Genomic DNA, 27,123 nt, shown 5'->3' on the forward strand with positions numbered 1-27,123 from the left:
ACCGTTAAAGGATTAGTGTATATAAAATGGATTTGGGCCTTGTTTTTAGTATGTATTGGGGTGGGTGTTTGTGTCTGCGTGTGTGTGTGTGACCGAGAGAGTGAGAGATTCTCTCGTGAGTGAGTGGGTGGGTGGTGTTTACAACTGCACCTGTGTGGAGCAGTGCCCAGGGAGTTGAGGCAGATTGTCAAGGTAAAACAACATCTAGTGTGATCATTTTGCCTTAGTATAAGGAGGAAATATATACAGTACCAGTCAAAAGTTTGGACACACCTACTCTTTATTTGGACTATTTTCTACATTGTAGAATAATAGTGAAGACATCAAAACTATGAAATAACACATGGAATCATGTAGTAAACAAAAATGTGTTCTAAAAGTAGTCACACTTTGCCTTGATGACAGCTTGGCACACTCTTGGCATTCTCTCAACCAGCTTCACCTGGAATGCTTTCCCAACCGTCTTGAAGGAGTTCCCATATATGCTGAGCACTTGTTGGCTGCTTTTCCTTCACTCTGCGGTCCAACTCAAGGTCATATAATGCAGCACCTCATCACTCTCCTTCTTGGTCAAATAGCCCTTAAACAGCCTAGAGGTGTGTTAGGTCATTGTCCTGTTGAAAAACAAATGATAGTCCCACTAAGCGCAAACTAGATAGGATGGCGTAACGTTGCAAAATGCTGTGGTAGCAATTCTGGTTAAGTGTACCTTGAATTCTAAATAAATCACTGACAGTGTCACCAGCAAAGCACCATCACATCACCTCCTCCATGCTTCACGGTGGGAACCACACATGCGGAGATCATTCGTTCACCTACTCTGCGTCTTACAAAGACATGGCGGTTGGAAACAAAATCTCAACTTTTGACTCATCAGACCAAAGGACAGATTTACACCAGTCTAATGTCCATTGCTTGTGTTTCTTGGCCCTAGCAAGTCTCTTTTTCTTATCGGTGTCCTTTAGTAGTGGTTTCTTTCCAGCAATTCGACCATGAAGGCCTGATTTCACGTAGTCTCCTCTGAACAGTGGATGTTGAAATGTCTGTTACTTGACCTCTGAAGCATTTATTTGGTCTACAATTTCTGAGGCTGGTAACTCTAATTAACCAATACTCTGCAGCAGAGGTAGCTCTAGGTCTTTTCTTCCTGTGCACTTGAAGAAACTTCTTAAAGTTCTTGACATTTTCTGGATTGACTGACCTTCATGTCTTAAAGTAATGATGGACTGTCATTTATTTTTGCTTTTTTGAGCTGTTCTTGCCATAATATGCACTTTGTATTTTACCAAATAGGGCTATCTTCTGTATACCACCCCTACCTTGTGACAACACAACTGATTGGCTCAAATGCATTAAGAAGGAAAGGAATTCCACAAATTAACTTTTAACAATGCACACCTGTTAACTTGTTATGGTCGCAATCCCGGTAACGGGATCAATATGACAACTACCAGTGAAAATAGAGGGTGCCAAATTCAAACCACAGAAATCTCATAATTACAATTCCTAAAACATACATGTGTCTTATATCATTTTAAAGCTATTCTCGTTGTTAATCACACCAAAGTGTCCGATTTCAAATAAGCTTTTCAGTGAAAGCACTACAAACGATTATGTTATGTCTCCACCAAACCACAATAAGCACAGCCATTTTCCAGCTAAATAAAGCATTCACAAAAAACAGAAATAAAGATAAAATTAATCACTAACCTTGAATTATCTTCATCAGATGACACTCATAGGACTTCATGTTACACACTACATGCATGTTTTGTTTGATAAAGTTCATATTTATATAAAAAAATCTGAGTTTACATTGGCTATTTAGATTCACTAGTTCAAAAAACATCAAGTGATTTTGCATAGCCATATCGTTTCAACAGAAATACTCATTATACATTTAGATGATAATACAAGTTATACACGTGGAATTATAGACATACCTCTCCTTAATGCAATCGCTGTGCCAGATTTTAAAAAAAGTTTACGGTAAAAGCAACACATGCAATAATCTGAGACGGCGCTCAGAACAGAAGCCAAATTAGCCGCCATGTTGGAGTCAACAGAAACCAGAAAATACATGATAAATGTTTCCTTACCTTTGATGAACTTCATCAGAATGCAGTCCTAGGAATTCCAGGTCTGCAATAAATGCTTGATTTGTTCGAAAATGTCCGTTATTTATGTCCAATTAGCTACTTTGGTGAGCGCGTTTGGTAAACAATTCCAAAGTCACAAAGCCCGTCCACTATAACGTGACGAAATGTCCAAAAGTTCCTCAACAGTCAGTAGAAACATGTCAAACGATGTACTGAATCAATCTTTAGAATGTTGTTGTTTATATATATCTTGAATAACATTCCAACCGGAGAATTAGAATGACTTCAAACGAGTGGTAACGCAGGTGCTTCCCCTGTGAATAGTGAATGCATGGTCAACTCGTGGCAGTGGTGACTATTTCCTGTGTCATTTGACCCCCCCCCTTCACATTAGAGTCATCAGACAAACTTCTATTGACTGTTGACATCTAGTGGAAGGCGTAGGAAGTGAAAACTCATCCATATCTCGCTGTAATTTCAATGAGAGCTTGGTTGAAGATCTGCCACCCCCAGAAAAAAACAGGAAGTGGAATTTCTCAGGTTCTTTTCTGCTATATGAGTTCTGTTATACTCACAGACATAAATCAAACAGTTTTAGAAACTTCAGAGTGTTTTCTATCCAATACTAATAATAATATGCATATATTAGCAACTGAGAGTGAGGAGCTGGCCGTTTACAATGGACACCTTTTCATCCAAGCTACTCAACACTGCCCCTGCAGCCATAAAAAGTTAATTAAAATGCATTCCAGGTGACTACCTCATGAAGCTGGTTGAGAGAATGCCAAGAGTGTACAAAGCTTTCTTCAAGGCAAAGGGTGGCTATTTGAAGAATCTCAAATATAAAATATATTTTGGTTACTACATGATTCCATATGTGCTATTTTATAGTTTTGACGTCTTCACTATTATTCTACAATGTAGAATATAGTAAAGATAAAAATACCTCCTTGAATGAGTAGGTGTGTCCAAACTTTTGACTGGTACTGTGTATATGATATATCGTAGAAATAATGTACCGATGATCTACAGCAGATTTAGGTTGCAGACTAGGCCTACACATTTCAATTTGGTAATCAGAAAATCTGGAGCACTAGTGAAGTGTGTGTTTTGATTGTGACCTAGGGGATTTCCCTTCAGGGAAGTACAATTGTGCTGTGGAAGGGAAGTGAGCTGTGCATCATTGAATACGAAATCGTTGCAATGCAGAATTACATTTCAATGCACCACAATTATGTGTTCAATATCAAGCATTATCCTACCAGTACAATATACAATATTTGCATTGATGTTATATTTTGGGGTTCTGGTTAGATTGCATCCATTATGATTGTATTGTTTTTGAGAGCCAACCAGTCACGTCTGACAGCCTGGTTGCTGGGCAGACTTGATGTGTTATGCCACTTTGTTTTGTTTCCCCGGTCTTTTCCCATAATGACCTCTATTCATAGATAGTCTACCCATCCATTACTGCTGTGGTGTTTTAGGAATACATAACCAAACACATACACGCTGTGGTCTTTATTTGGGCAGCATAATATGTACGGCTGATTTAATGTCCTAAAATAAGGCTATGACTTGATCGTCTAATTGTACCTTCAGCCTCTATGAGCGGTTAAGGCAGGTGCTGGCTAGAACTCTGTGTGGTAGGCCAATGCTGAAGAACACCACTACTGGCTTGTATGGTGATTCTGTGCAGATGCTGGTCAAGGATCGGACATATCCTAGTCCTAGACAGAGGTAGGAGTGAGACACCACACACACACACATGGTCTGAGCAGGGCCTCTGCTGCAGAGGGAATAGTTAGGGTCTGCAGCTGTGTCTCTGTCTGTGTTAATGTGTGTACATCCAAATCACATGTCCCAAGCCCATGTTTACTCTAGAACTGGCTTTATTTTCCAGGAGCGTTGTGTTGTTGTGTGTCTGGTCTTCATGTAAAGATGACACCCATAGAGCTATAGGCCTCCTCTCTGGCAGACAGACGAGACATCCTCAGGAACTCTTAGTTTCTTTGATCAGAACCAGAAACCCGGTCCACTCTCCGAAATGTCCATGTTCTGTGTGTAAGTATTGTATTACACTGACTTTATGGCCTTTGAATATTTACCATATGTGATGTTTATACAGCATTTTGCCTCGTGTAACACTATACTTTATCTTTTGAGAAATCTGTGGATTTGGCTGTATTGTTTTACCTGGTTCATTGTAAGTCTAAAATGTTTTGCATATGATTAGGTACATTTCCAAGGAGCTCTCTTTTCTCCGTCCAGGGTGTGTTTTCTCGAAGCTGAAACTATTCATTGCAAACAGGAAGGGAACTCAATTTCCTGTGGGTTAATCTTGCTCTTGGTAGCTTCCTGTTCCATACAATCACGACCATACAGACACACTGACCTAATACTCCATAAGGATCTTACCTCACAGCAACCTTCACATTAAAGTCAATCATGTTTGTGTTTAGATGTATACTCCCTATATGAACTATACACTCTTCTCCAGCTGTACCTGCAGGAGAACCCTTTTTGGTTCCAGGTAGAACCTTTTTGAAAGGGTTCTATTTGAAAGCAAAAGGGTTCTACCTGGAAACTAAAGGCATTCTTCAAAGGGTTCTCCTATGGGGACAGCTGAAGGAGAGTATGAGGACTACTAGCTATAACAAAGGTGCTACAAAAACCTGACCAAACACACCAAAGCATGAATGAATGTTTGAAATTTTATATTGGTGTCAAATCTCCAATTGGCAACCCATCCCTTATGGGATTAATTAACACACAAACAAACATTATAATAATTCACTATGGTAATTAAATGATCATTCTTCTTCCGGTGTTCTCTGCATTGTACATCACATAAAGAGTGAAAAAATGTAAATAAAAAGTAAATCAAAACATAATAATAAGGTTATCTGAACAATAATTACACCCCTAGAGCAGTAAAATAATGTATGTATGTACATTACTGTTCAAAAGTTTGGGGTCACTTGGAAATGTCCTTGCACAAAAAATGTGTCCATTAAAATAACATCAAATTGATCAGAAAAACAGTGTAGACATCAATGTTGTAAATTACTATTGTAGCTGGAAACTGACAATTTTTTTAATGGAATATCTACATACAGTTGAAGTCGGAAGTTTACATACACCGTAGCCAAATACATTTAAACTCAGTTTTTCACAATTCCTGACATTTAATCCTAGTAAGCATTCACTGCTGACTTAGGTCAGTTAGGATCACCACTTTATTTTAAAGAATGTGAAATGTCAGAATAATAGTAGAGAGAATGATTTGATTTATTTCAGCTTTTATTTATTTCATCACATTCCCAGTGGGTCAGAAGTTTACATACACTCAATTAGTATTTGGTAGCATTGCCTTTAAATTGTTTAACTTTTTGGGTAGCCTTTCTACAAGATTCCCACAATAAGTTTGGTGAATTTTGGCCCATTCCTCCGAACAGAGCTGGTGTAACCGAGTCGGGTTTGTAGTCCTTCTTGCTCACACACGCTTTCTCAGTTCTGCCCACACATTTTCTATTGGATTGAGGTCAGGGCTTTGTGATGGCCACTCCAATACTTTGACTTTGTTGTCCTTAAGCCATTTTGCCACAACTTTGGAAGTAAGCTTGGGGTCATTGTCCATTTGGAAGACCCATTTGTGACCAAGCTTTAGCTTCCTGACTGATGTCTTGAGATGTTGCTTCAATATATCCACATAATTTTCTTTCCACATGATGCCATCTATTTTGTGATGTGCACCAGACCCTCCTGCAGCAAAGCACCCCCACAACATGAGGCTGCCACCCCGGTGCTTCATGGTTGGGATGGTGTTCTTCAGCTTGCAAGCCTCCCCCTTTTTCCCTCCAAGCATAATGGTCATTATGGCCAAACAGTTCCATTTTTGTTTCATCAGACCAGAGGACATTTCTCCAAAAAGTACGATCTTTGTCCCAATGTGCAGCTGCAAACCGTAGTCTGGCTTTTTTGGCGCGGTTTTGGAGCAGTGGCTTCTTCCTTGCTGAGCGGCCTTTCAGGTTATGTCGATATAGGACTTGTTTTACTGTGGATATAGATACTTTTGTACCTGTTAGTAACCGCAAAACACCAGTCTCAACGTCAACAGTGAAGAGACGATTCCGGGATGCTGGCCTTCGAGGCAGAGTTCCTCTGTCCAATCTTTGTGTTCTTTTGCCCATCTTAGTCTATTATTTCTATTGACCTAGAATGCCAGCATCCCGCAGTCACCTCTTCACTGTTGACGTTGAGACTGGTGTTTTGTGGGTACTATTTAATGAAGCTGCCAGTTGAGGACTTGTGAGGCGTCTGTTTCTCAAATTAGACACACTAATGTCCTCTTGCTCAGTTGTGCACCGGGGCCACCCACTCCTCTTTCTATTCTGGTTAAAGCCATTTTACGCTGTTCTGTGAAGGAGAAGTACACAGCGTTATACGAGATCTTCAGTTTCTTGGCATGGAATAGCCTTCATTTCTCAGAACAAGAATAGACTGATGAGTTTCAGAAGAAAGTTTCTTGTTTCTAGCCATTTTGAGCCTGTAATCGAACCCACAAATGCTGATGCTCCAGATACTCAACTAGTCTAAAGAAAGACAGGTATATTGCTTCTTTAATCAGGACAACAGTTTTCAGCTGTGCTAACATAATTGCAAAATGATTTTCTAATTATCAATTAGCCTTTTAAAATTATACATTTGGATTAGCTAACACAACGTGCCATTGGAACACAGGAGTGATGGTTGCTGATAGTGGGCTTCTGTAAGCCTATGTAGATATTCCATAAAAAAATTGCAGTTTCCAGCTACAATAGTTATTTACAACATTAACAATGTCTACACTGTATTTCTGAACATGTTATCTTAATTGACAAAAAAATTGCCTTTCTTTCAAAATGAGGACATTTAAGTGACCCCAAACTTTTGAAGTGTGTGTGTGTCCAAGGGCACTATGTTGGCAGTGACACGCCCATGTTTTTTGATTCGTTAAAGGGATGATGACTGATCGTGGACTGCGACATGTAATCAAGGAGCGCACAGAACAGAAACTTCCTCCTCTCCGCCTGTGTTTCCTGTTTGCTCATGATATCACACATACCTGACCACTTGACCTAACCTCATCACCTGTTCTCATCACTTTTGGTTTCTCATACTGTAGTTAGACAGCTGAGACTGAAAAAAGGGGCATCCCCGTTCAAGTCAGTGTTCTGTAATTCTATTTCTAAGGAGGTGACCTGTCCCAAGCTTCCTCATGCCTTTGTCCCACTGATTATCCTGCATGATTACAGAGTGAAAACTACAACTGTAATCATCCTGGATATCAGGAGTTATTTATAGCAGCTTGTCTTCCATCCAGCATGGGGGAGTAATGAGGAGGGAGCACGGGAGCACAGTCATCATTTAATTTAAACTTAGGAATAGGCGTCCTGTCAGCGGGACACCTGTCGACAACATCCGGTGAAATTAGAGGGCGTGCTATTCAAATAAATAATCATAATATTAAACATTTATGAACATACAAGTATCTTATATCGGTTAAAAGCTTAAATTCTTGTTAATCTAACTGCATTGTCCGATTTACAATAGGCTTTACAGCGAAAGCATACCATGCGATTGTTTGAAGATGACGCCCCACATATTTTTCAACCTGCATTCTGTTTGGTTTTTCTTTGGATTTTCGTCTACCATATCAATTGTGTTATAGTCTCATATATTATTTGAACTTTTCTACAAACTTCAAAGTGTTTTCTATCCAATGCTACCAATTATATGCATATCCTGGCTTCTGGTCCTGAGTAACAGGCAGTTTACTTTGGGCACATCAGTCAGGCGGAAATTCTGAAAAAAGGATCCTGGCCTGAAGGAGTTTTAATGAGTTAGGTAGCTAACCTTCTCATCCACAGCTAAGACTCTCAATTGCTAATCAGAGCACCATCGCTAGACAGAGAATCAGGATGAGGGAACTTGCTATATACCTTAACACTACAACACAGAGCATGACCGAACCCCAGTCGCCCTACTGAAAGCTCTCTGCCACAGGTTACTTCTGGGCTGTCAGTAGTATGGCCTGCACTGTACTGTGTTGTGTGTTGTCTTTGAAGCAGGCTGGAGAGGAGCTGAGGCTGCTGTCTCTGGGAGGGCTCAGTAACACAAAGAGCCCCTTTAACCACAGATCAAGGCCCATGCTGTACACTGGGCTGTCCACACCTGCCTAACCTTTGTTTCTCAACAGGGCCTCTCTGGCCACGGCTCAAGCCTGACTAAATGTGAATCATGGTATAAATATACCAAACATCCCCTCCCGCCAGATCAAGACATTCATTGTTTTATGTAACTCTACTTTGGGATTAGATAATCACCATTTTGGGGGTATTTGTTGCTGTCATATTTGTTCTGGAACGTCAGACGTTGTTTAGCTATTCATTTGCTTTGACCCTATGCTACAAGGCTTAATATTCCTGTAACAATTTCCATCAGATAGTATTGTTAGCATTTGCTACATGAGTCAAATGGGGGAATGCAAGGCTGTGCTGTCCTGGCTGAAACAATATTCACTCCCAGTGTTCTCCTACTGTTCATGGGTGTCTAGGAGGGGAGAAAAGGTCCCGGTCAGGGATTTGGCCATCTGCATTTATCTTCAACAGGAATGCTAATGTTCGGTGGTATTGTTCTCGGTATTCAATGTGTAGTATCATAGCAACAAGTTTCACTGGCCTTTTTAAATAGTGTCCCTGCAGATGGCCTCTTCAGGATTGTTCCCAGCAGTAGAACACAGCAGCAGTAGCACGTCTTTTTATGGCTGTAACAGCCATGCATAATGTCATCAGATTAGGACCTGATTTCTGCAGTGTCCTCTCTGTACCAGACCCTGTTCTGCACTCCACTGACACTTCACAACAAGCTGTTTTAATCACTGCTCCAGATTATGGTGAATCGTTAAAAAGATAATCCCATCAGAGGAGAAGACGAGAGCAGAGTTTAGCCGCACTGGAGTAAACAGTCCTCAGTGATCAAGAGCTCCTCTCTCTCTCCTCCTGACTCACTAACCACCCTTCTCTGACCCAGAGGCCTACCGATAACCGTTAAGCCCTACGCCCTCATGACCGGTACTGCCAGTCACACCCTACCGATGCGGTAAGGCCCTTCCCAGTCAGACACGTCCCACTACTAAGGCCACTCTCTGAGTCACCACAGCAGTGAAGGGAAGAACCACAGGAGGGGAAGAGGGAGGAAAACAATGGATGTTGGGGATTCTTCAGCGTGTGTCTGTACTGTCTTCTAACATCTGGCCCCACGGCTGGAAGGGTGTGTGTGAGGGGGTTGGTTAGGGTAAGTGCAGGGAGAGGCAGTGAATTATAAGCCTTCTTCATTGTCTTAGGATCCCGTATTGAGAGAGAGGTCATGTATTTATCGTTAATGCTGTACATAGATACTCTGCTGGAAGTAATTTGCACGTGTATGGGATAGAGACAAATCTCTTTAAAATGTCATCTGTACACTGTTTTAATTGAATGTATCCAGTTACTGGCCATACAGAGTATGTATGTCAGTTACAGCCTTGCACCATACAGAGTATGCATGTCAGTTACAGCCTTGCCCCATACAGAGTATGTATGTCAGTTACAGCCTTGCCCCATACAGAGAATGTATGTCAGTTACAGCCTTGCCCCATACAGAGTATGTATGTCAGTTACAGCCTTGCCCCATACAGAGTATGTATGTCAGTTACAGCCTTGCCCCATACAGAGTATGTATGTCAGTTACAGCCTTGCCCCATACAGAGTATGTATGTCAGTTACAGCCTTGCCCCCATACAGAGTATGTATGTCAGTTACAGCCTTGCCCCATACAGAGTATGCATGTCAGTTACAGCCTTGCCCCATACAGAGTATGTATGTCAGTTACAGCCTTGCCCCATACAGAGTATGTATGTCAGTTACAGCCTTGCCCCATACAGAGTATGTATGTCAGTTACAGCCTTGCCCCCATACAGAGTATGTATGTCAGTTACAGCCTTGCCCCCATACAGAGTATGTATGTCAGTTACAGCCTTGCCCCATACAGAGTATGTATGTCAGTTACAGCCTTGCCCCCTTCCTCTCCCCTATAGCTTCACCACTCAGTGTCCTGTTCATCCTAAAACGAGCCCCCCTTGTCACATGGTCCACAAATATCATGGACATTTTACTCATGGCTTGGGGCCCGCTGTCTGCTTTGCAGTGTACTGTTGGCAAAATGTATGACCTCCAACCTTACAAACACTTGACAGGAATGTCGGGTAGGGGGGCGGCTTTGGCTAAATGGGTCAGGTCCCCCCCACATAATGGCGGGCCGGCTGTGGGAGTCTCAGGGGCAGACAGTGGGAGGGAGGAGCAGCACAAACCCTGCCTGCCTGTGCCAATTATGGACATTAATAACATCCACATTGAAATGCCATGAAAATCAGGGTCAAGGGGTTAACTGTGTTCATTACAGAGAAATGGGAGTTTAAGAGAACAACTACATACCCACACCCTGACTAAACTACCATACTGTACATACCCACACCCTGACTAAACTACCATACCCACACCCTGACTAAACTACCATACTGTACATACCCACACCCTGACTAATCTACCATACTGTACATACCCACACCCTGACTAAACTACCATACTGTACATACCCACACCCTGACTAAACTACCATACTGTACATACCCACACCCTGACTAAAACTACCATACTGTACATACCCACACCCTGACTAAACTACCATACTGTACATACCCACACCCTGACTAAACTACCATACCCACACCCTGACTAAACTACCGTACTGTACATACCCACACCCTGACTAAACTACCGTACTGTACATACCCACACTGTGACTAAACTACCGTACGTACTGTACATACCCACACCCTGACAACACTAGCCCTCCTCCTACCCACACCCTGACAACACTAGCCCTCCTCCTATCCACACCCTGACAACACTAGCCCTCCTCCTACCCACACCTTGACAACACTAGCCCTCCTCCTACCCACCCCCTGACAACACTAGCCCTCCTCCATCCACACCCTGATAACACTAGCCCTCCTCCTACTCACACCCTGACAACACTAGCCCTCCTCCTACCCACACCCTGACAACACTAGCCCTCCTCCTACCCACACCCTGACAACACTAGCCCTCCTCCTACCCACACCCTGACAACACTAGCCCTCCTCCTACCCACACCCTGACAACACTAGCCCTCCTCCTATCCACACCCTGAAAAAACTCAAACTGAGTCAAACAGGAATTCTGAGCAAAAATGTAAAATGTTAGTCATATAATATTAGTAAAATATTCCCAGTCTGGCCATTCCAGACATGTTAGTGTGACACAAGGCTATGCTGTGTCACTTATTGTGAACTCCATGGCTGTCTCCACCCTGCTTCTCAGCTATCCCAAACCTGTCTTCACCAGGTCCACTCAGCATTAGCCAGACAAAACATGAACTGTCTAGAGGAGACCGTAATAGCCCTGTTGATGATTACTGTGATGATGGGGATGAAGAGGAGGTTGGTCATAATGTTGTTAGGTGTTTGCTTGCTTTTCTTTTTCTTCTCCAGCGTTGCTCCTCTGCATTAGAGCAGCTGTATCATTACAGCTAAATGCCTGGATACCAGAAGGCCTTGTTGTGCATCAGTCAGACTTCTAAAAGTGGATTTGTGGGTGCAGAACTGTGATTTACAGCTGCAGGCCAAAGCACAGTCACGGGTGGAGCAGTACTGTGGGGAGGACAGGACAGAGGACAGTGTTAGACCCAGAGAGGGAGGGAGCTGCCTGTTTGTGTGATGAATTCATGTCTGTCTGGTCAATGGTGTTTCTTTTGTAGAGTTACTGTTAGCTTAATCCACACTGGCAGGCAGCACTGAGGTCCAGGTAGACCTTCCTCACCTAGAATGAACCTCAAAACAAACGGAAGATGGTCCATCTTTTTATAGCAAACAAATGTTCACTTGCACTGTAAACCAGATTGAATCTGTGTGGGCTGTCTGCTCTGTGCAACACGCGTCTATAATGTTTGCAGATTACACTTCACATTGGTGCTCACAAAAGTGCAAGCAAACACTGTCAGAGTCTCTCACCCCCAGTGATCCAGTAACGCGACATGTGGGATACAACGGTAGGCGAAGCTGCTGGTGTGTGTGTGTGTGAGACACTGCAGTGGTGACGTCCCAGTGGTCTGTGGTTCAGTGTTTGGGGTATAATAGTCCTCAGTCTCTCTCTCTCTCTGTCCGCTGGGTACCTGGTAAAGAGCATTGCCCTCCAGGCAGCCTCCGCCCCCTCTTCTCTCAGCATGAAACCCAGACCATCAAAAGTGCTCTGCAAACGGAGAGAGCACATGATAAGCTTTTAAAACCGTGACTGAGTATCCAACCACCCAAAGACACTCCGAGGTCTACCACAAGTTCAATCTCTGTCAGCCTTTAGAAGAAAATCCGTACTTTTTGGATTATTGTTTTTTACACTGGCACTAAATACATTACCTCCCGTGGACTTTTACCCTGTTTTGGAATGGTGATTATCACAGTGTTAACTGCTTACCCTCATTACCCTAATGATGTTAGTGACACCTCTCTCTCTCTCTCCCTGTCTTAGAGTGCAGCGATGGAGGAAACTGTAATATGGGAACAGCACACAGTGACCCTTCACAGGGTAAGTGTTTACCTCTCTCCGTTACTCTCTCCTTCTCCTCCCCATTCCTATGTAGCCCTCTCCATCCCTACATCATCATCCCTCTCTCTCAGTGCCGGGAAGGCCAGCTGCAGGATCAGGAAGTGATGAAACACACAATGGGCCCAGCATACAGATGTCAGGAAGCTGTGGTGAGGAAGAGGGCTATGTAGCGTCCTCTTCCTGTGTGTTTCTCTTCTCTTCCTGTAGGCAAGCCAGCCCCATGGCTCTCCAGGATCACAGGGAATACTGTATGCTGTGTGGACTACACATGAACTAGTCTGTGAGTGCCTAAGGCTGGGAGTTGCCAGTGACCTCACGATACGATATTATCGCGATACTTTGGGACCGATTCAATACTGTGATTTTATTATGATTCCATGGTCCAAACATATTGCTCACCATGTGTCTGCTGCAGAGGGATGAGAGAGAGCCATGAGAAATGTAGTCATGGAAATAAGTGTGCAAAAGTAACTAAACTAAATTAAACAGTATTACGATATTGTCAAAAAAGATACGATATATCGTCCAAAATAATATCCTGATATCTAACTGTAGCAATTTCTTTTTCTGTCCATCACCATTAGTACCCTATATAAATATTAGCTTTTAAAATGTTTTATTTCATTTTTTAAATCCATGGATTTACAACTTTTTTGATTAGAATTAAAATTTGCTGACCAGTGTACAATGTTGCCAATTCTTTTTTTTCCTGATGAGAGTTAGAATAGTAAAATACACAAGGTGCAATTTCTACATGTGGTTGTGCATCAGCAGTGTTTCTCTTGACATGTCATTCACAGTGATGATCGTCCCATGTCCTCCATCACTTGATTTAAAGAAATGTTAAATAACCAGACACTGATGATGATTTACAGTTGATGAGAAGCACATTTACTTATTGATAATAATGTGCGTTAGAAAAGTCCTCTTGATTGTTGCTGGTCACCTGTAAAAGGTGAGAAACAGTGTTTTAAGAGTTTGATTTGGGAGCAACGGCCGTTGGTTCGGCGGCAAACTCTTGTTGTGCGTCTCCCGATTTAATATAGGCTGTTTCTGGTCGTACATTAAGTGATCGAAAGTACAATGTGATACCGTTTACTAATTAAAACGTAAAGGTAGATCATCAGGAATGTGTATGATTGATTACCTTGCATTTCCTTGTTTATCGGAGAGGGATCTGTTCACTTCCTGTTCAGAGAATTGACTGGCAGGTGGGGTGCGTTGGAGCGCATAGTTAATGAATGGTACGGGTAGTGCTCTAATAGCTTTTCTCGAGAGGGACATAAATGTTCATATCCCCAAAGTCTAGTTATTCATTAAGCATGGCTTAGCACAGTCATTGAGATATGTGCTGGGATATATTCAAGTATGTTTATGATCTGAACGACGTTTTAATTAATTGGTGTGTGAGATGCCTTGTTTTCATTGGTCAAATGCACTAGGGGTAGGGGGGTAGAACACTGTATTCTCATTGTTTAAGAGACAGGACAGGGAACGGGTCGGCATGCTGCCGGTTACGGGCATATATAAAAAATTGATTTTGTTATTCACTCCCACTCAGATAGTCTATCAACATGGCATAAGTCATGGCAAAATGTGTACAATTGCATAAAACTTGCTTCAAAACAGACACGTTTTCTCTACGCCCCATGGCAAATGTGTACAATTGCGTGAAACTTGAGGTGGGCCCCCTGAACCAAATCTCGCTTAGGGCCCCCTTGGGAGCATGTTTTCAGGAGCTTTGGTCCCAGGAAACAGAGAATTTCTAATTTGGTCCCAGGCTGAAATAGTTTAAGAAACCCCTACACTAGACCATTGGAAAGCAAAACTACTGCAACAGGAGTAGATTCACGACAGTGGTGAAGGCATAACTCTGGCACCACCCGCTCCCTTTCCAAAACCATATTATTATCCCACTTACACTGGTATAGGCCTACCACTTAAATTAGTTTACTCCATGATTGCACTGTGGTAAGCATGCTATTAAGTTTTTTTGTGTTTACACTTTTCAATGACATACACTCTCAGGACTAGACTAGTGAAACAGGTGATGTGTTGACATGGATTATCTCATTGGCTGTCTGGAGGGGTGCAATGTTTAATAACATAACGACCATAGGAGTTGGCTCTACGACACTAACAGATCTGGGACCAGGCTAGAGGCATGCAGTCAATGTGTGGTTGTGCCAGCGAGCGGATCACCATCAGGGTTATTATAAGTGTCTCTCCTCTCAGTCTCCAGTCCTGAGTGGCGTCCTGGCCTGGCCATTTGCCAGGAGATCAGGAGTCAGGACAGAGTCAGGCTGGCTGTGATAATGGAGGGAAAAAAGATAATGGAGGCTCCAGTCAGAGGTGACAGACTGACTAGAGAGGAGAGAGACCAGAGCAGATCAGATCACTGTGCCAGACACGTCTCTCTGTCCCTCTGTCTCTCTCTCTGTCTCTCTCTCTCTCTCTCTCTCTCTCTCTCTCTCTCTCTCTCTCTCTCTCTCTCTGTGTCTCTCTGTGTGTGTGTGTGATGTCCAACCATGGTCATAACACACACTAATCATTTTGCTATAGCTAGGCTATATGAAGGGATGGTTGGTGGTTGCTTCCTTTTAACTTAAATAGAATGACTAGAGTTTAGAGTAGCTGTGGGTGTTTTCCTATGTATCGGATCTGCTACGCTAACTGAACTGAGGAAGTATGAGCTATGTAGTCTAATGTGTACAGTATTATGTTCATCAATTGCATTCAGGCAAAAAACTCACAGATGGAAGAAATGAAGAAAACATACACTGTTGTCCCAGACCTCATGTCCTCTCCAACTTCTGTTGTGTGTGTGTGTGTGACGTGTGCAGGCCCCAGGGTTTGGGTTTGGCATAGCCATCTCAGGGGGCCGGGACAACCCTCACTTCCAGAGTGGTGAGACTTCCATTGTCATCTCCGACGTCCTGAAGGGAGGCCCAGCAGAAGGACTCTTATCGTAAGTGCAGATTTTCTGTGAGCATGATTTTTAGTTCAGCACGAGCCTTAATCTGTGTCTGGGGAACCAGCCCTATATGTTACCGCTATGGTCTTGATTTGGGAGTGGTCAATGTAGATCCTGACCGTGATTGAGCCTCCTTGTTTCTCTTCTCCTTCCAGGGAAAATGACCGTGTGGTAATGGTCAACGCAGTGTCCATGGACAACGTAGAGCATGCGTACGCAGTGCAGCAGCTTCGGAAGAGTGGAAAGAACGCAAAAATAGTGAGTTGTTGTATTCCTCAGAGGAATGAACAACAGGCTAACCTTAACGTTATGGCCCTCGGCAAATACATGAATGTACTATGAATGTCATCCCAGGGATTTAGACACGTTTCTCACTTCATTGAGTTGATAAGAGGTCATTTCAGGTGGTCGAGAATGACATTATGTCCCTTTCTTTCCCCCACAGACGATCCGAAGAAAACGAAAGGTTCAGATCCCGGTGTCTCGCCCGGGGGACAGGGAGACTATGTCCGAGCACGAGGAAGAGGACACTGATGAAGACGATGGTTACGAGCAGCACAGCGGCCGCAGCGGGCCCACCAGCGCCTATGGCGCGGCGAGCGGCGGCACGGCCAGCAGGCGGACGAATGACCGCGAGCGTGAACGCAGCAACAGCAGCCGGCGGGAACACAGTGCCTCGCGAGAGAGGAGCATCTCACCCCACTCTGGCCGATCCCAAGGCTCCTCTACACCGTCCCGCCCCGCCAAAGTCACCCTTGTCAAGTCCCGCAAGAATGAAGGTGGGCAGCTTAGGTCAATGTCCAGCTTAGGTCTTTCTTTTGCGTTGTCAGTTTGACCCTACAGTTTAAGGTGTGGTATTGCACAGGGCTCTGCTAATATTGTTTTGTTTTTGTTGTTCAAAGTAGAGTATGGTCTGCGTTTAGCCAGCCACATCTTTGTGAAGGACATCTCCCCAGAGAGCCTGGCAGCACGGGACGGAAACATCCAGGAGGGAGACGTGGTGCTGAAGGTGAGAACCAGAGACATGATGGAGCTGGTCCTTATGCACGATGACCTGGAGTGGGAATGCCACCGGTTCAAATCCTGGGACGGCACTCAAAGAAACGGGGACTGAGATGCAGAGCAGAGATATACTAAGCATACCACTTCCCATGAGGCAATATTTTGGGCCTGCATTCACTAATAAGCTAGTGTAAATATTGGAAGGTTGCCAGGGCCTCACAAAGAGTTAGAGAGGGGAGGGATATACAATGTCACACCTTCACACGAACTTCATCAACCCAACACACCGTTTCACTGTGACATCTAGTCATTCTAGCCTCTGTTTTATATGTCCCCTCTGAGAGAGATGCCTGTAATGTGAGTTCAAAGTTCATTCGTGTGCTTCTCAGTAACCAAGCATTCCATGCATTCCATCACTCTCTTTGGTTCCTGACTAGTCGGGTCGCTGATGGGAAAGATCTACCTCATCACACGAATGTAGACCCTGGATTCTGACTGTCCTATGTTCAAAAAAAGTCCTTGTATAGATCTCAAGTCTTACAAGTGTAGTAACTATGAAAGCGTGTACAGGAAAGAGGGATAACGTGTGGTTGTGGGACTTTAGCCTTCCCGTATAAACATTTAAACAAGGAGTGGTGATTTCATTTTTATGCAATATTGTATGATGGTATGTTCAATCTCTCACAGCAAGTGACCATACGTAAAGCACTGTGAAACATTTGCTAAAGCATAGCAGACATTTTTAAACGTCATTATATATCTTTTACTCCATGGACAGGTATGGCTTTGGCGTATGTGTGCTGTTACACGAGTCCAAAGTTAAACTGTACAATGATGAGAAGGAATCCTTCCTTAAACAGCCTCTCTTTTTTTTTCTCCCAGATTAACGGCACAGTGACCGAAAACCTGTCATTAATAGATGCTAAGAAGCTGATCGAGAGGTCAAAGGGCAAGTTAAAGATGGTGGTGCAGAGAGACGACAGAGCCACGTTGCTCAACATCCCCGATATGGACGACAGCATTCCCTCCGGCAACAACTCCGACCGAGACGGTGAGATGGAGCTCTGTGCGTTCTCTACAGGACGGTAACCTCAATCAATCTTGTGTTTTAACAACCTCATATTGATTAACACCGTTTTGTTTAGCTCACAATATGGCATGATTTTATGAGGGTGCAATTTCCCAGAGGTATCTGAAAAGGAAAACTTACTACTTAATCCTTTTTCTACTGATTTCTCTCTCTTTTTCAATCTCTTTTTCAATGGTTCAATCGCCATATTAAACACCACTTTGCTCTCACAGACATTTCAGAAATTCATTCACTGACCTCAGACCATTCCTCTCGATCCCATGATCGAGCACGAGGCAGTCGATCCCGCTCCCCTACCCGGTCTGAGCCCTCGGACCCCTCCCGACACTCACCACGGCAGATCAGCAATGGCAGGTAAAGAAAACACACACGCTACACACACACACACACACACACACATATTACACAATCGTCATGGGACAGCTGTCATACACATCACACAGACACCCACAGGGCTGCAACTCAAGCCTCATCGTGCATCATGTTAAAGCCCATAAGTGGTTAGTTAGTGTTAATCACCAGCACTTCTAGAGGGCTGTGTATAAATCAGTTGATAATGAAGACACAGGATGAATAAAACAGAAATATGTGGCTCTATGAGCCCAGCAGTGCCATAATGACCTGCTGTAGGGGTCAGAGGTCACAGAGAGGCAGAGGAGAGGATATTGATGCTTTTTCACATCGATGTCCCGTCCCTTGCACCCCTCCCTATAGCTCACCATATAGTCTCCCTCTATACAGTGTCCATAATAACTCATCACAACCTAAAGGAAACCACCAGCCTGGAATGGGCCAGAGCCTCAGTCAGTACAATGATAACTATATATTTGATAAACTGTCTAAATATTAACATGTGCCTCATTTCTCCCATTTTCCGGTCATTTGAATGTCTTGTTTCTTTCCTCTGTTGCACAATTTTCTCTTTCGATCTCCTCAGTTGGAGGCTAAAGTAAGTTTGCATGGAAAGCAGTGGAGAGATGCAGTAACCGGCTTTGACAGACATTAAGTAGTGGCGACTGGCTTGCCTGCATAGCTGCCTGCGTAGCTGACTAAGTAGATAGTCGCTAGACAGAGAAGTAGACCAGTAGATGAGTTGCCTTGACTGAGTGCGGCTTGACAGTTCCTCTCAGATTGGACAGGAGGCTTGGCGCTGTTAGCCGGGCTGACTGTATGTAGTGTGTTGACGCCAGAGGGGCTGGAGGGAGGGATAGAGCTGTGTAAGGAAAGGCTGCTGCTGGTTTCTGATCACACGGCCTGCCTGCCGTATCACAGCAATTAACCAGGATGAGGATGGATTGCCCAGATGGAGCTCGTGTGTCGAGCGGAAAGGCTCTGGGCCCTGGAGGAGAGGGTCTGTAGAGAGAAAGCCCTGGATTCAAAACGAAACACTACACAACTCAAGTCAAGTGTTCTGTTTCCAAACTCTACCATGTCCTCTATTCCCTTTCCTGGTGTGGCTGTTTCTGCTGCAGAGCACATGTATGGAGGGTCAGATACCTGAAAAGGCACTACTCATTTCAGATTCTGCCAGCATTGGTTCTGTCCTTTTTGAATCGCAGTGAACAGTCCTATTTATTTGACAGAGATTTCACATAGATTTAGCATCCCGTAGCCCCCTGTAGTTGCTGAGCACTCTGTGTTTGTACCTGTCGTTAGCTCCCTCCTCAGTGCTGCTGTAGTGTTTTGTAGACATCCTGATATGATGGCATTAATGCAAATAAGCAGCTGTAGCATTGATCTGAAATGGGAAAACGGACAGCCGGTTGGTTGGTACTTCGTAGTGGTACTGGTCTCTCCTCAATGCTCTGGGTCTAAACCCCAAGCCCTGTCAACCCATATGGAATCAGATGAATGGCAAATCAACAACTCCATGGAAAACTTAGTACCCACTTGAGGCAGTGGAGAACATTGTGTAATGGCATTAAAGTCAATTCGTCATCAGAGGCTGGGATGAATGAATGCCTGGCTAGATAGATGCTAGATATCTGGAGGGACCAATTGTTAGTGATTTACAGCTGCCTGTTTGTCACCAAGCCACTCCAGTAACCAATTGCCGTAAATCAGCCCCAATATAACTGTCAACAATACTGTGGAATAACAATTCTTGTCTCAATGCAGGAACGCAGGGACATTCTTACACAGAATACTCCCACTGTAAGTGTCACAATGTCACAAAAACACCCTGCCAGTAGTTGTTGAGACCATCCTAGAGTTTAGGCTAGTACTTAGTTTAGTACTACTGATCTACATCGCTCTTTCTGTCTTGTTTTCTTTCCAGAGTTAGCCTTTAGGTTTGGGGATTTTGAATTAGTGTTACTTGTCTTCTTGTACATACACAATGAGTAGCATAATATATGTTGTATTCCTGAGCCTTGAGCACTTGGTTTGAATGTTGGTAGTTTAGTTCTAAGCCCTACTCTGTTTGCTCTTTATGAATGTCAGTCAAGAGGGACTAAATGGTGAGTGTCAGCAGGGATTGGCTATAACCAGACCAGTATGCATGCAGTAGTCATCACATTATGTATTAGCTATGCAGGAGGCCAGGCAGGAATTTGACACGCTTCCCACAGAGATTTGCCCCAGAATCAGATGGTTCACAGAGTTGAGGTTTTCTCTATAGTTAAATGTTTCCCTTGTCCCTGTGAGAAACCATTCCCTAATATGGAATCAGGTCGTCATTGTAATCAAGACTTGACTAATTGACTTACCTGTATAAATAAAGGTGAAATAAAAAACGTCTTTGTGATTGAACTGTGAACTGTTAGCCTCCTGCATTTGGTTTTGTAAGGGATTTTCCTCAAACAACACAATAAAAAAAGCTGTGCAACTGTCCCATTTTAGATGGATGTTTTGACAGGGGTCTGTGGGAATTAAAAAATAAAAGTATCCCTCTTTGCATGATGCAAAACACATTTTATCACAACAAGATTATTGTGTTGCGATGTCCATTTATACAGCGTAACCTTTGATTGATGCCACAGGAGGAAATAAGAAACAGATTGCAGATTTGTGCTTTGGTCCTTGTGTACTGTTGTGTTTCGAAAAGGAGAGAAAGGAGGGAGGGAGGGAGGCAAGGTGAAAGCAGTACGTAGGGATTTATGTTTAGTTGATATGCTGCCTCCAGGACAGGGCAGGGAGGACAGGGGCGGTGCCAGGACAGGCCAACATGCCCTCTCTGACTGACGGACGGACAGACAAATAGACAGGCGATTATAGCTTTGTTGAAATTCATCCCTTGCAACGCAGACTGCCCTGCAGCCCTTTTTAATGTCTTTCTCTACACTCTACTCTGAACTTTAAATACATTATCTGGAATTCCACTGTTGAATAATTGTAATGGGAGACGTTTGATGGAGTGTTTTCATTTGTTCTCACAGAGACAGGAAATGGAATACTAGAAATGCAAGGGTCACCATTTCACTTTTCAAGCCAACACGTTTTGCTGTTGTTTGAGACTGGTTTTGTCTTTGGGACGTGAGTGCATGTTATCCTGTTAAAGTCCTGTGTGAGGGAGAGCGAGTGAGCGCTGGGTGTAAGATGGGGACACAGTCAGGCTGTAGTGCAGCTTACCGCTTCATTCGTGTAAAAAGCTGCTGGATGCCAGCTTCGGGGTCACGTGACCAGGCTGGAATTCGCCCATTGTTCTTAGAAACAGCCGAGTAGAGCTGCGGAGACGGAGCACGGCATTCACACATCTGATCTGAACACTCAGTGCCTGGCTGCCGTGAGCTGGGACTGGCTCTGGCAGGTATACAGTACTGCTGCTGTGGTTTGGTTAGAAGGTTGAGAAGGGAAATGGAATGAATCATTTGTAATGCACACAGTTCTCAATCAAAACATTTTAGAAAAATGTCTGCTTCGGTATGACTGATTTAGTGTTTCTGGTCTCTGTGTGGTTGTTAGTGATACTGTAGGGTTGAGAGGACAGTCTCTAGACCACACAGCTGAAAGCACCTGGAGTCTGCTCTGCTGCTGATGCAGTCAATGCCGAGGTGAAACCAGGGCCAGCAGAGACTAGGTCCTGACCCTATTAATATAGTTTGAGAGGAAGACGGCCGTCCTTTTTAACTGCTTATAGTTTTAGCCGTTCTTGACTGTTCCTAATGCCTTATCACTCATTCCATGCTGTGATGTCAGTAATACGGCGCTCTCATAACAACACACACAGATCACACACACTCCATCACCGTAGCTACGTCCCAGGGCTAAAACAGCAGGACCTTCCCAACACAGCCTGTGCAGGAAGCTCTTATTAGTTTTATAGAACAGAACCCCTCTGTGGAGATGGTGCAGAGGTCATGCTACATTGTTTTGTCTCCTATACTTTATATTTTTTAATTAGACACAGGGTTCATCCATCTACCTTTCTGTTCTCTCTTCATAATTGCTACCATTCTTCATCTCACTGTGTAGGCCTACAAAGGAAATAATGAACAAACCCAAAATAAATAATCAACTGTTTCTTTTTCTAGCCACAGAAGTCGAGATGAGGAGAGGATTTCCAAGCCCGGGGTGATGTCGACTCCTGTTAAAGGTTCCCAGGAGGCCCTAATCCAGGCCATCAGCGACCAGCCACTGGCCAGAGAGGACAAACTGCCCCCGCTGCCAGGTCAGTCAGGGCCCCTGCTGCCTCCACAGCTGCCTCCACCTGTCTAACTGCCTGAACCAAAACAGGCCTTGACACTCCTCTCTACTGTGCCCTCTCTGCTTCCCCCTCTCCTCTGCCCTGGATTGGAATGCACTCTGTACTCCTTGTCCCACATATCAGAAAAGCCCAGTCCATAGTACTCTAGTCCATTCCTCTAGTGCAGCCTTTCTTAAAGTATGGGTCGCGACTCAAAGTGGGTCACAGACATGTTAATGGTGGGTTGTGACATGTCAGAGTATATCTATATATCTATATTTAAATAATATACATATGTATATATATTATTTAAATACATTTTATTTATTTATGAACACAGTCGGGGTCTGAACTTACTGTTGAGACTTAGAATAGTATAATTCACAAATTGACATTTGTTTGTGCATCAGCAATTGTTCTCTTTTGTCAGTCACTGACAGTCACTCAATTAGCCATGTCAGCTACCAATTGTTTTTATTGCTAAGTTAGTCTAGCCAGCTATCTACAGTAAACTTGTAATCATGAACCAGAGGAGGCTGCTGGGAGGAGCTATACGAGGATGGGCTCATTGATATGGCTGGAATGGAATAAATGGAACAGTATCAAACATATGGAAACCACGTCATTCCAGACATTACAATGAGTCATACCTCGTATAGTTCCTACCACCAGCCTCCACTGTCATAAACGAATACCGACCAGACACACAGGGCACGTGACCAGGGGCCCTGACCTCCAGGGGGCCCTCATTGATTTTGTTTGTCACTCTCACTCAAATATCATATTAACACGGCATAAGTAATGGCAAAATATGTAGAATTGCATGAAAGTAGCTTTAAAACTTCAAAGATTTCTCTACACCCCATGGCAAAAAATGTGTAGAATTGCAGGAAATTCAGTTTAAAACTTCAAATTTTCTCTCCAATGTGAAGAGGGGGGCCACTAAAATACACTACATGACCAAAAGTATGTGGACACCTGCTCATCGAACATCTCATTGCAAATTCATGGGCATTAATATGGAGTTGTTCCCCCCTTTGCTGCTGTAACAGCCTCCACTCTTCTGGGAAGGCCTTCCACTAGATGTTGGAACATTTCAGAGGGGTCTTGATTCCATTCAGCCACAACATCATTAGAGAGGTCGGGCTTTGATGTTGGGTGATTAGGCCTGGCTCGCAGTCGGTGTTCCATTTCATCCCAAAGGTGTTCGATGGTCAGGGCTCTGTGCAGGCCAGTCAAGTCTCCCACACCATCTCAACAAACCATTTCTGTATGGACCTCACTTTGTGCACTGGGGCATTGTCATGCTGAAACAGGAAAGGGCCTTCCCCAAACTGTTGCCACAAATTTGAAACCAGAGAATTGTCTAGAATATCATGGTATGCTGTAGCGTTAAGATTTCCCTTCACTGGAACTATGGGACCTAGCATGAACCATGAAAAACAGCCCAGACCATTATTCCTCCTCCACCAAACTTTACAGTTGGCACTATGCATTCGGGCAGGTAGTGTTCTCCTGGCATGGTTCTCAAGAGAACGTGTTTTTTTCTCCAGAGAACGTGTTTTCACTGCTCCAGAGTCCAATGGCGGCGAGCTTTTCACCTCTCCAGCGGATGCTTGGCATTGCGCTTGTTGATCTTAAAGCTTCTTGAGCTTCTGTGCGGCTGCTCGGCCATGGAAACCAATTTCATAAGGCTCCCGACAAACCGTTCTTGTGCTGACATTGCTACCAGAGGCAGTTTGGAACTCACTAGTGCATGTTGCAACCGAGGACAGACGTTTTTACGTGCTTCAGCACTCGGCGGTCCCGTTCTGAGCTTTTGTGGCCTACCACTTCGCGGCCGAGCCGTTGTTGCTCCTAGATGTTTCCACTTCACAATAACAGCACTTAAAGGTGGCATTCTATGACTGTGCCACGTTGAAAATCACTGAGCTCTTCAGTAAGGCCCTTCTACTGCCAATGTTTGTCTATTTTTTTAAAATATTTTTATTTAACTAGGCAAGTCAGTTAAACAAATTCTTATTTTCAATGACGGCCTAGGAACAGTGGGTTAACTGCCTGTTCAGGGGCAGAACGACAGGTTGTACCTTGTCAGCTCGGGGGTTTGAACTTGCAACCTTCGGGTTACTAGTCCAACGCTCTAACCACTAGACTACCCTGCCGCCCCGTCTATGGAGATTGTATGGCTGTGTGCTCAATTTTATACACCTGTCAGCAACCGGTGTGGCTGAAATAGCCAAATCCACTCATTTGAAGGGCTGTCCATCCATATACTTTTGTGTATATATAGTTTATTTTGCCCGTGAGACCTGGGGGCCCCTCAAACCAAATCTGGCTTAGGGCCCCCGGAAGGGGTCATGTTTTCATGAGCTTGGGTCCCAGGAAAACAGAGTTTCTCATGAAGCCCTGCTCTAGTGTTACGTAATGTTGACCTATTAGCTATTTAAACTTAACTCAGGTAGTCATAATCTTTACATTCACATTCCAGGTCAGTGTGTTTACATGTGTGTGTGATCATACTATCAGTTTGTGACCAAAGTGTGTGTGTTGGTCCTGTAGAACCAAAGCCAGTGTATGCCCAGCCTGGCCAGCCTGATGTGGACCTGCCAGTCAGCCCCTCTGACGCCCCAGTGCCCAGCGCTGGTCATGATGACAGCATCCTCAGGTAACCCTCAGTCCTCCTGTTAAAGCCATGTTATTGTTTCCATTTATTTCAGTACCGTGTTATTTGCTGATTTGTAATCGCTCCCTGTAGAACAGTAGTGTCTCTAAATGTCTGTTTGTGTATGATGCCCACTCCCCAAGCAGGCCGAGTATGAAGCTGGTGAAGTTTAAGAAGGGGGAGAGTGTTGGCCTGAGGCTGGCCGGAGGGAACGACGTGGGCATCTTTGTAGCCGGAGTCCTGGAGGACAGCCCAGCTGCCAAGGAAGGTCTAGAGGAAGGAGACCAGATTCTCAGGGTAAGAATATCTTCTTTACACATTTTATTATTATTAGCTGTTGGGTATGATTGTCACATTTTTGTCAACAAGGCCATTGTAAAGTTTTCTCTTTTGAAAGTGCGCAGGATGTGTGGTTTGACGTGTTCTTTTCCCACAGTAGATAAAGGGTATGTTCTGTACTAGCTGGAGAACATCTGCTGTAGTTCTGGTAACGGTCTCATCGCTGCCCACGCTTAGTTGGAAACACTTTGTGAAACTATGTGACCCACTAGCCTTGTGTTACTGTGTGGTCGCTGGTCATAGTGATGTTAGATAGAAAATGGTGATTGCGGTGGATCAGTCTGAGGTCATCGCCTGGCTCTTCTCTTCTCTGTCTTTCCTTTGTTTACTCTGAACCGCACAATAGAGGTCGTTGTTGTTGTTCTCAGGCCCTGTCTGAAGTATTGTTGATGGAAGTCCCCTCTGATATCAGAGTTGGATTCATTTAATCATGTTTATCACTAGCCACACATTTTAACGAAACACACCATGCTTTGTGTTCCTCCCACACCACAGTAAGGGTCAAGGTGGTATGTGGGGAGGGCTAACTCCTCCTCTTTGCTAGCCTCCTTCCCTGCTGTACAAACACATCTCTAGACTCTGTGCGATTCCCTATGAGTGGGCTTCCAGGATTGTGTCCCAAATGGCACCCTTTTCACGATATAGTGCACTACTTTTGACCTCTTCACTATGTAGGGAAAGGTAGTGCACTATAGTTAATAGGGTGCCATTTCAGACACAGCCCAGGATGTTGTTTTCCACCGCTGGGCAGGGAGCCTGTGAGTGTTTCCTGGCCTTCACAGTGTGACTAGTTGAGATAAAGACTTGAAGTCTCCTTTCTGAGGAGGATAAAGGTTGTTCTCTATGATTCAACCCCATGTGTTCCTGGTTCAAACGCTGGCTCTGCAGCAGGGTAAATAAACGTGGTATTGTGCTGGGGACTGCAGGGGTTGAGGTGGGGAAGTAGACTGACCTGAACCCTGGAGCGCTGAAAGTCTCTGTTCTTCTCTCGCCCTCCTCTCTGTAGGTAAATAACGTAGACTTTGCTAACATCATCCGAGAGGAGGCTGTGCTGTTCCTCCTAGACCTTCCCAGGGGTGAAGAGGTCACCATTCTGGCCCAGAAGAAGAAGGATGGTGAGTAACATTGGGGGAACAACAGATGTTAGATAAATGAACGTTGCGATCTTGACCGGGTCAGAGAGAGTAAAGATTTGAGTTTGCACAGAAACACACATTTTAAGTTAACCTGGTTACATGTGAACTGTACACACACTTTCAATTGTATAGCTGAACATTTATCCCTACTTAATTTCTTCTTCTACCAGTTTACCGTCGGATAGTAGAGTCGGATGTGGGCGACTCGTTCTACATCCGAACCCACTTTGAGTATGAGAAGGAGTCTCCGTATGGCCTAAGCTTCAACAAGGGAGAGGTGTTCCGTGTAGTGGACACCCTCTACAACGGCAAGCTGGGCTCCTGGCTCGCCATACGCATTGGCAAGAACCACCAGGAGGTGGAGAGAGGCATCATCCCCAACAAGAACAGGTAGAATACGGGAGAGAGGCATCATCCCCAACAAGAACAGGTAGAATACAGGAGAGAGACATCATCCCCAACTAGAACAGGTA

At 44.1% G+C, this 27,123-nt stretch overlaps 1 protein-coding gene across 23 annotated transcripts in view; it reads left to right on the plus strand.

Moving 5' to 3' along the window:
- Positions 1–27,123, plus strand: part of LOC109895444 (tight junction protein ZO-1) — a 150,442-nt gene that overhangs the window by 80,490 nt on the left and 42,829 nt on the right. For 11 of the 23 annotated variants that reach the window (XM_031830795.1, XM_031830800.1, XM_031830802.1 and 8 more), the window contains 12 exons: positions 12,746–12,802; positions 15,667–15,791; positions 15,953–16,055; positions 16,243–16,576; positions 16,700–16,806; positions 17,682–17,850; positions 18,102–18,243; positions 22,362–22,498; positions 25,073–25,178; positions 25,319–25,472; positions 26,521–26,629; positions 26,821–27,040. In XM_031830795.1, coding sequence (XP_031686655.1) covers positions 12,746–12,802; positions 15,667–15,791; positions 15,953–16,055; positions 16,243–16,576; positions 16,700–16,806; positions 17,682–17,850; positions 18,102–18,243; positions 22,362–22,498; positions 25,073–25,178; positions 25,319–25,472; positions 26,521–26,629; positions 26,821–27,040 — 1,763 coding nt within the window. The other 12 variants (XM_031830799.1, XM_020489126.2, XM_031830811.1 and 9 more) reach the window with 4 other exon arrangements.

Source organism: Oncorhynchus kisutch, linkage group LG8 (assembly GCF_002021735.2).
Source record: "Oncorhynchus kisutch isolate 150728-3 linkage group LG8, Okis_V2, whole genome shotgun sequence".
NCBI classification, from domain to species: domain Eukaryota; kingdom Metazoa; phylum Chordata; class Actinopteri; order Salmoniformes; family Salmonidae; genus Oncorhynchus; species Oncorhynchus kisutch.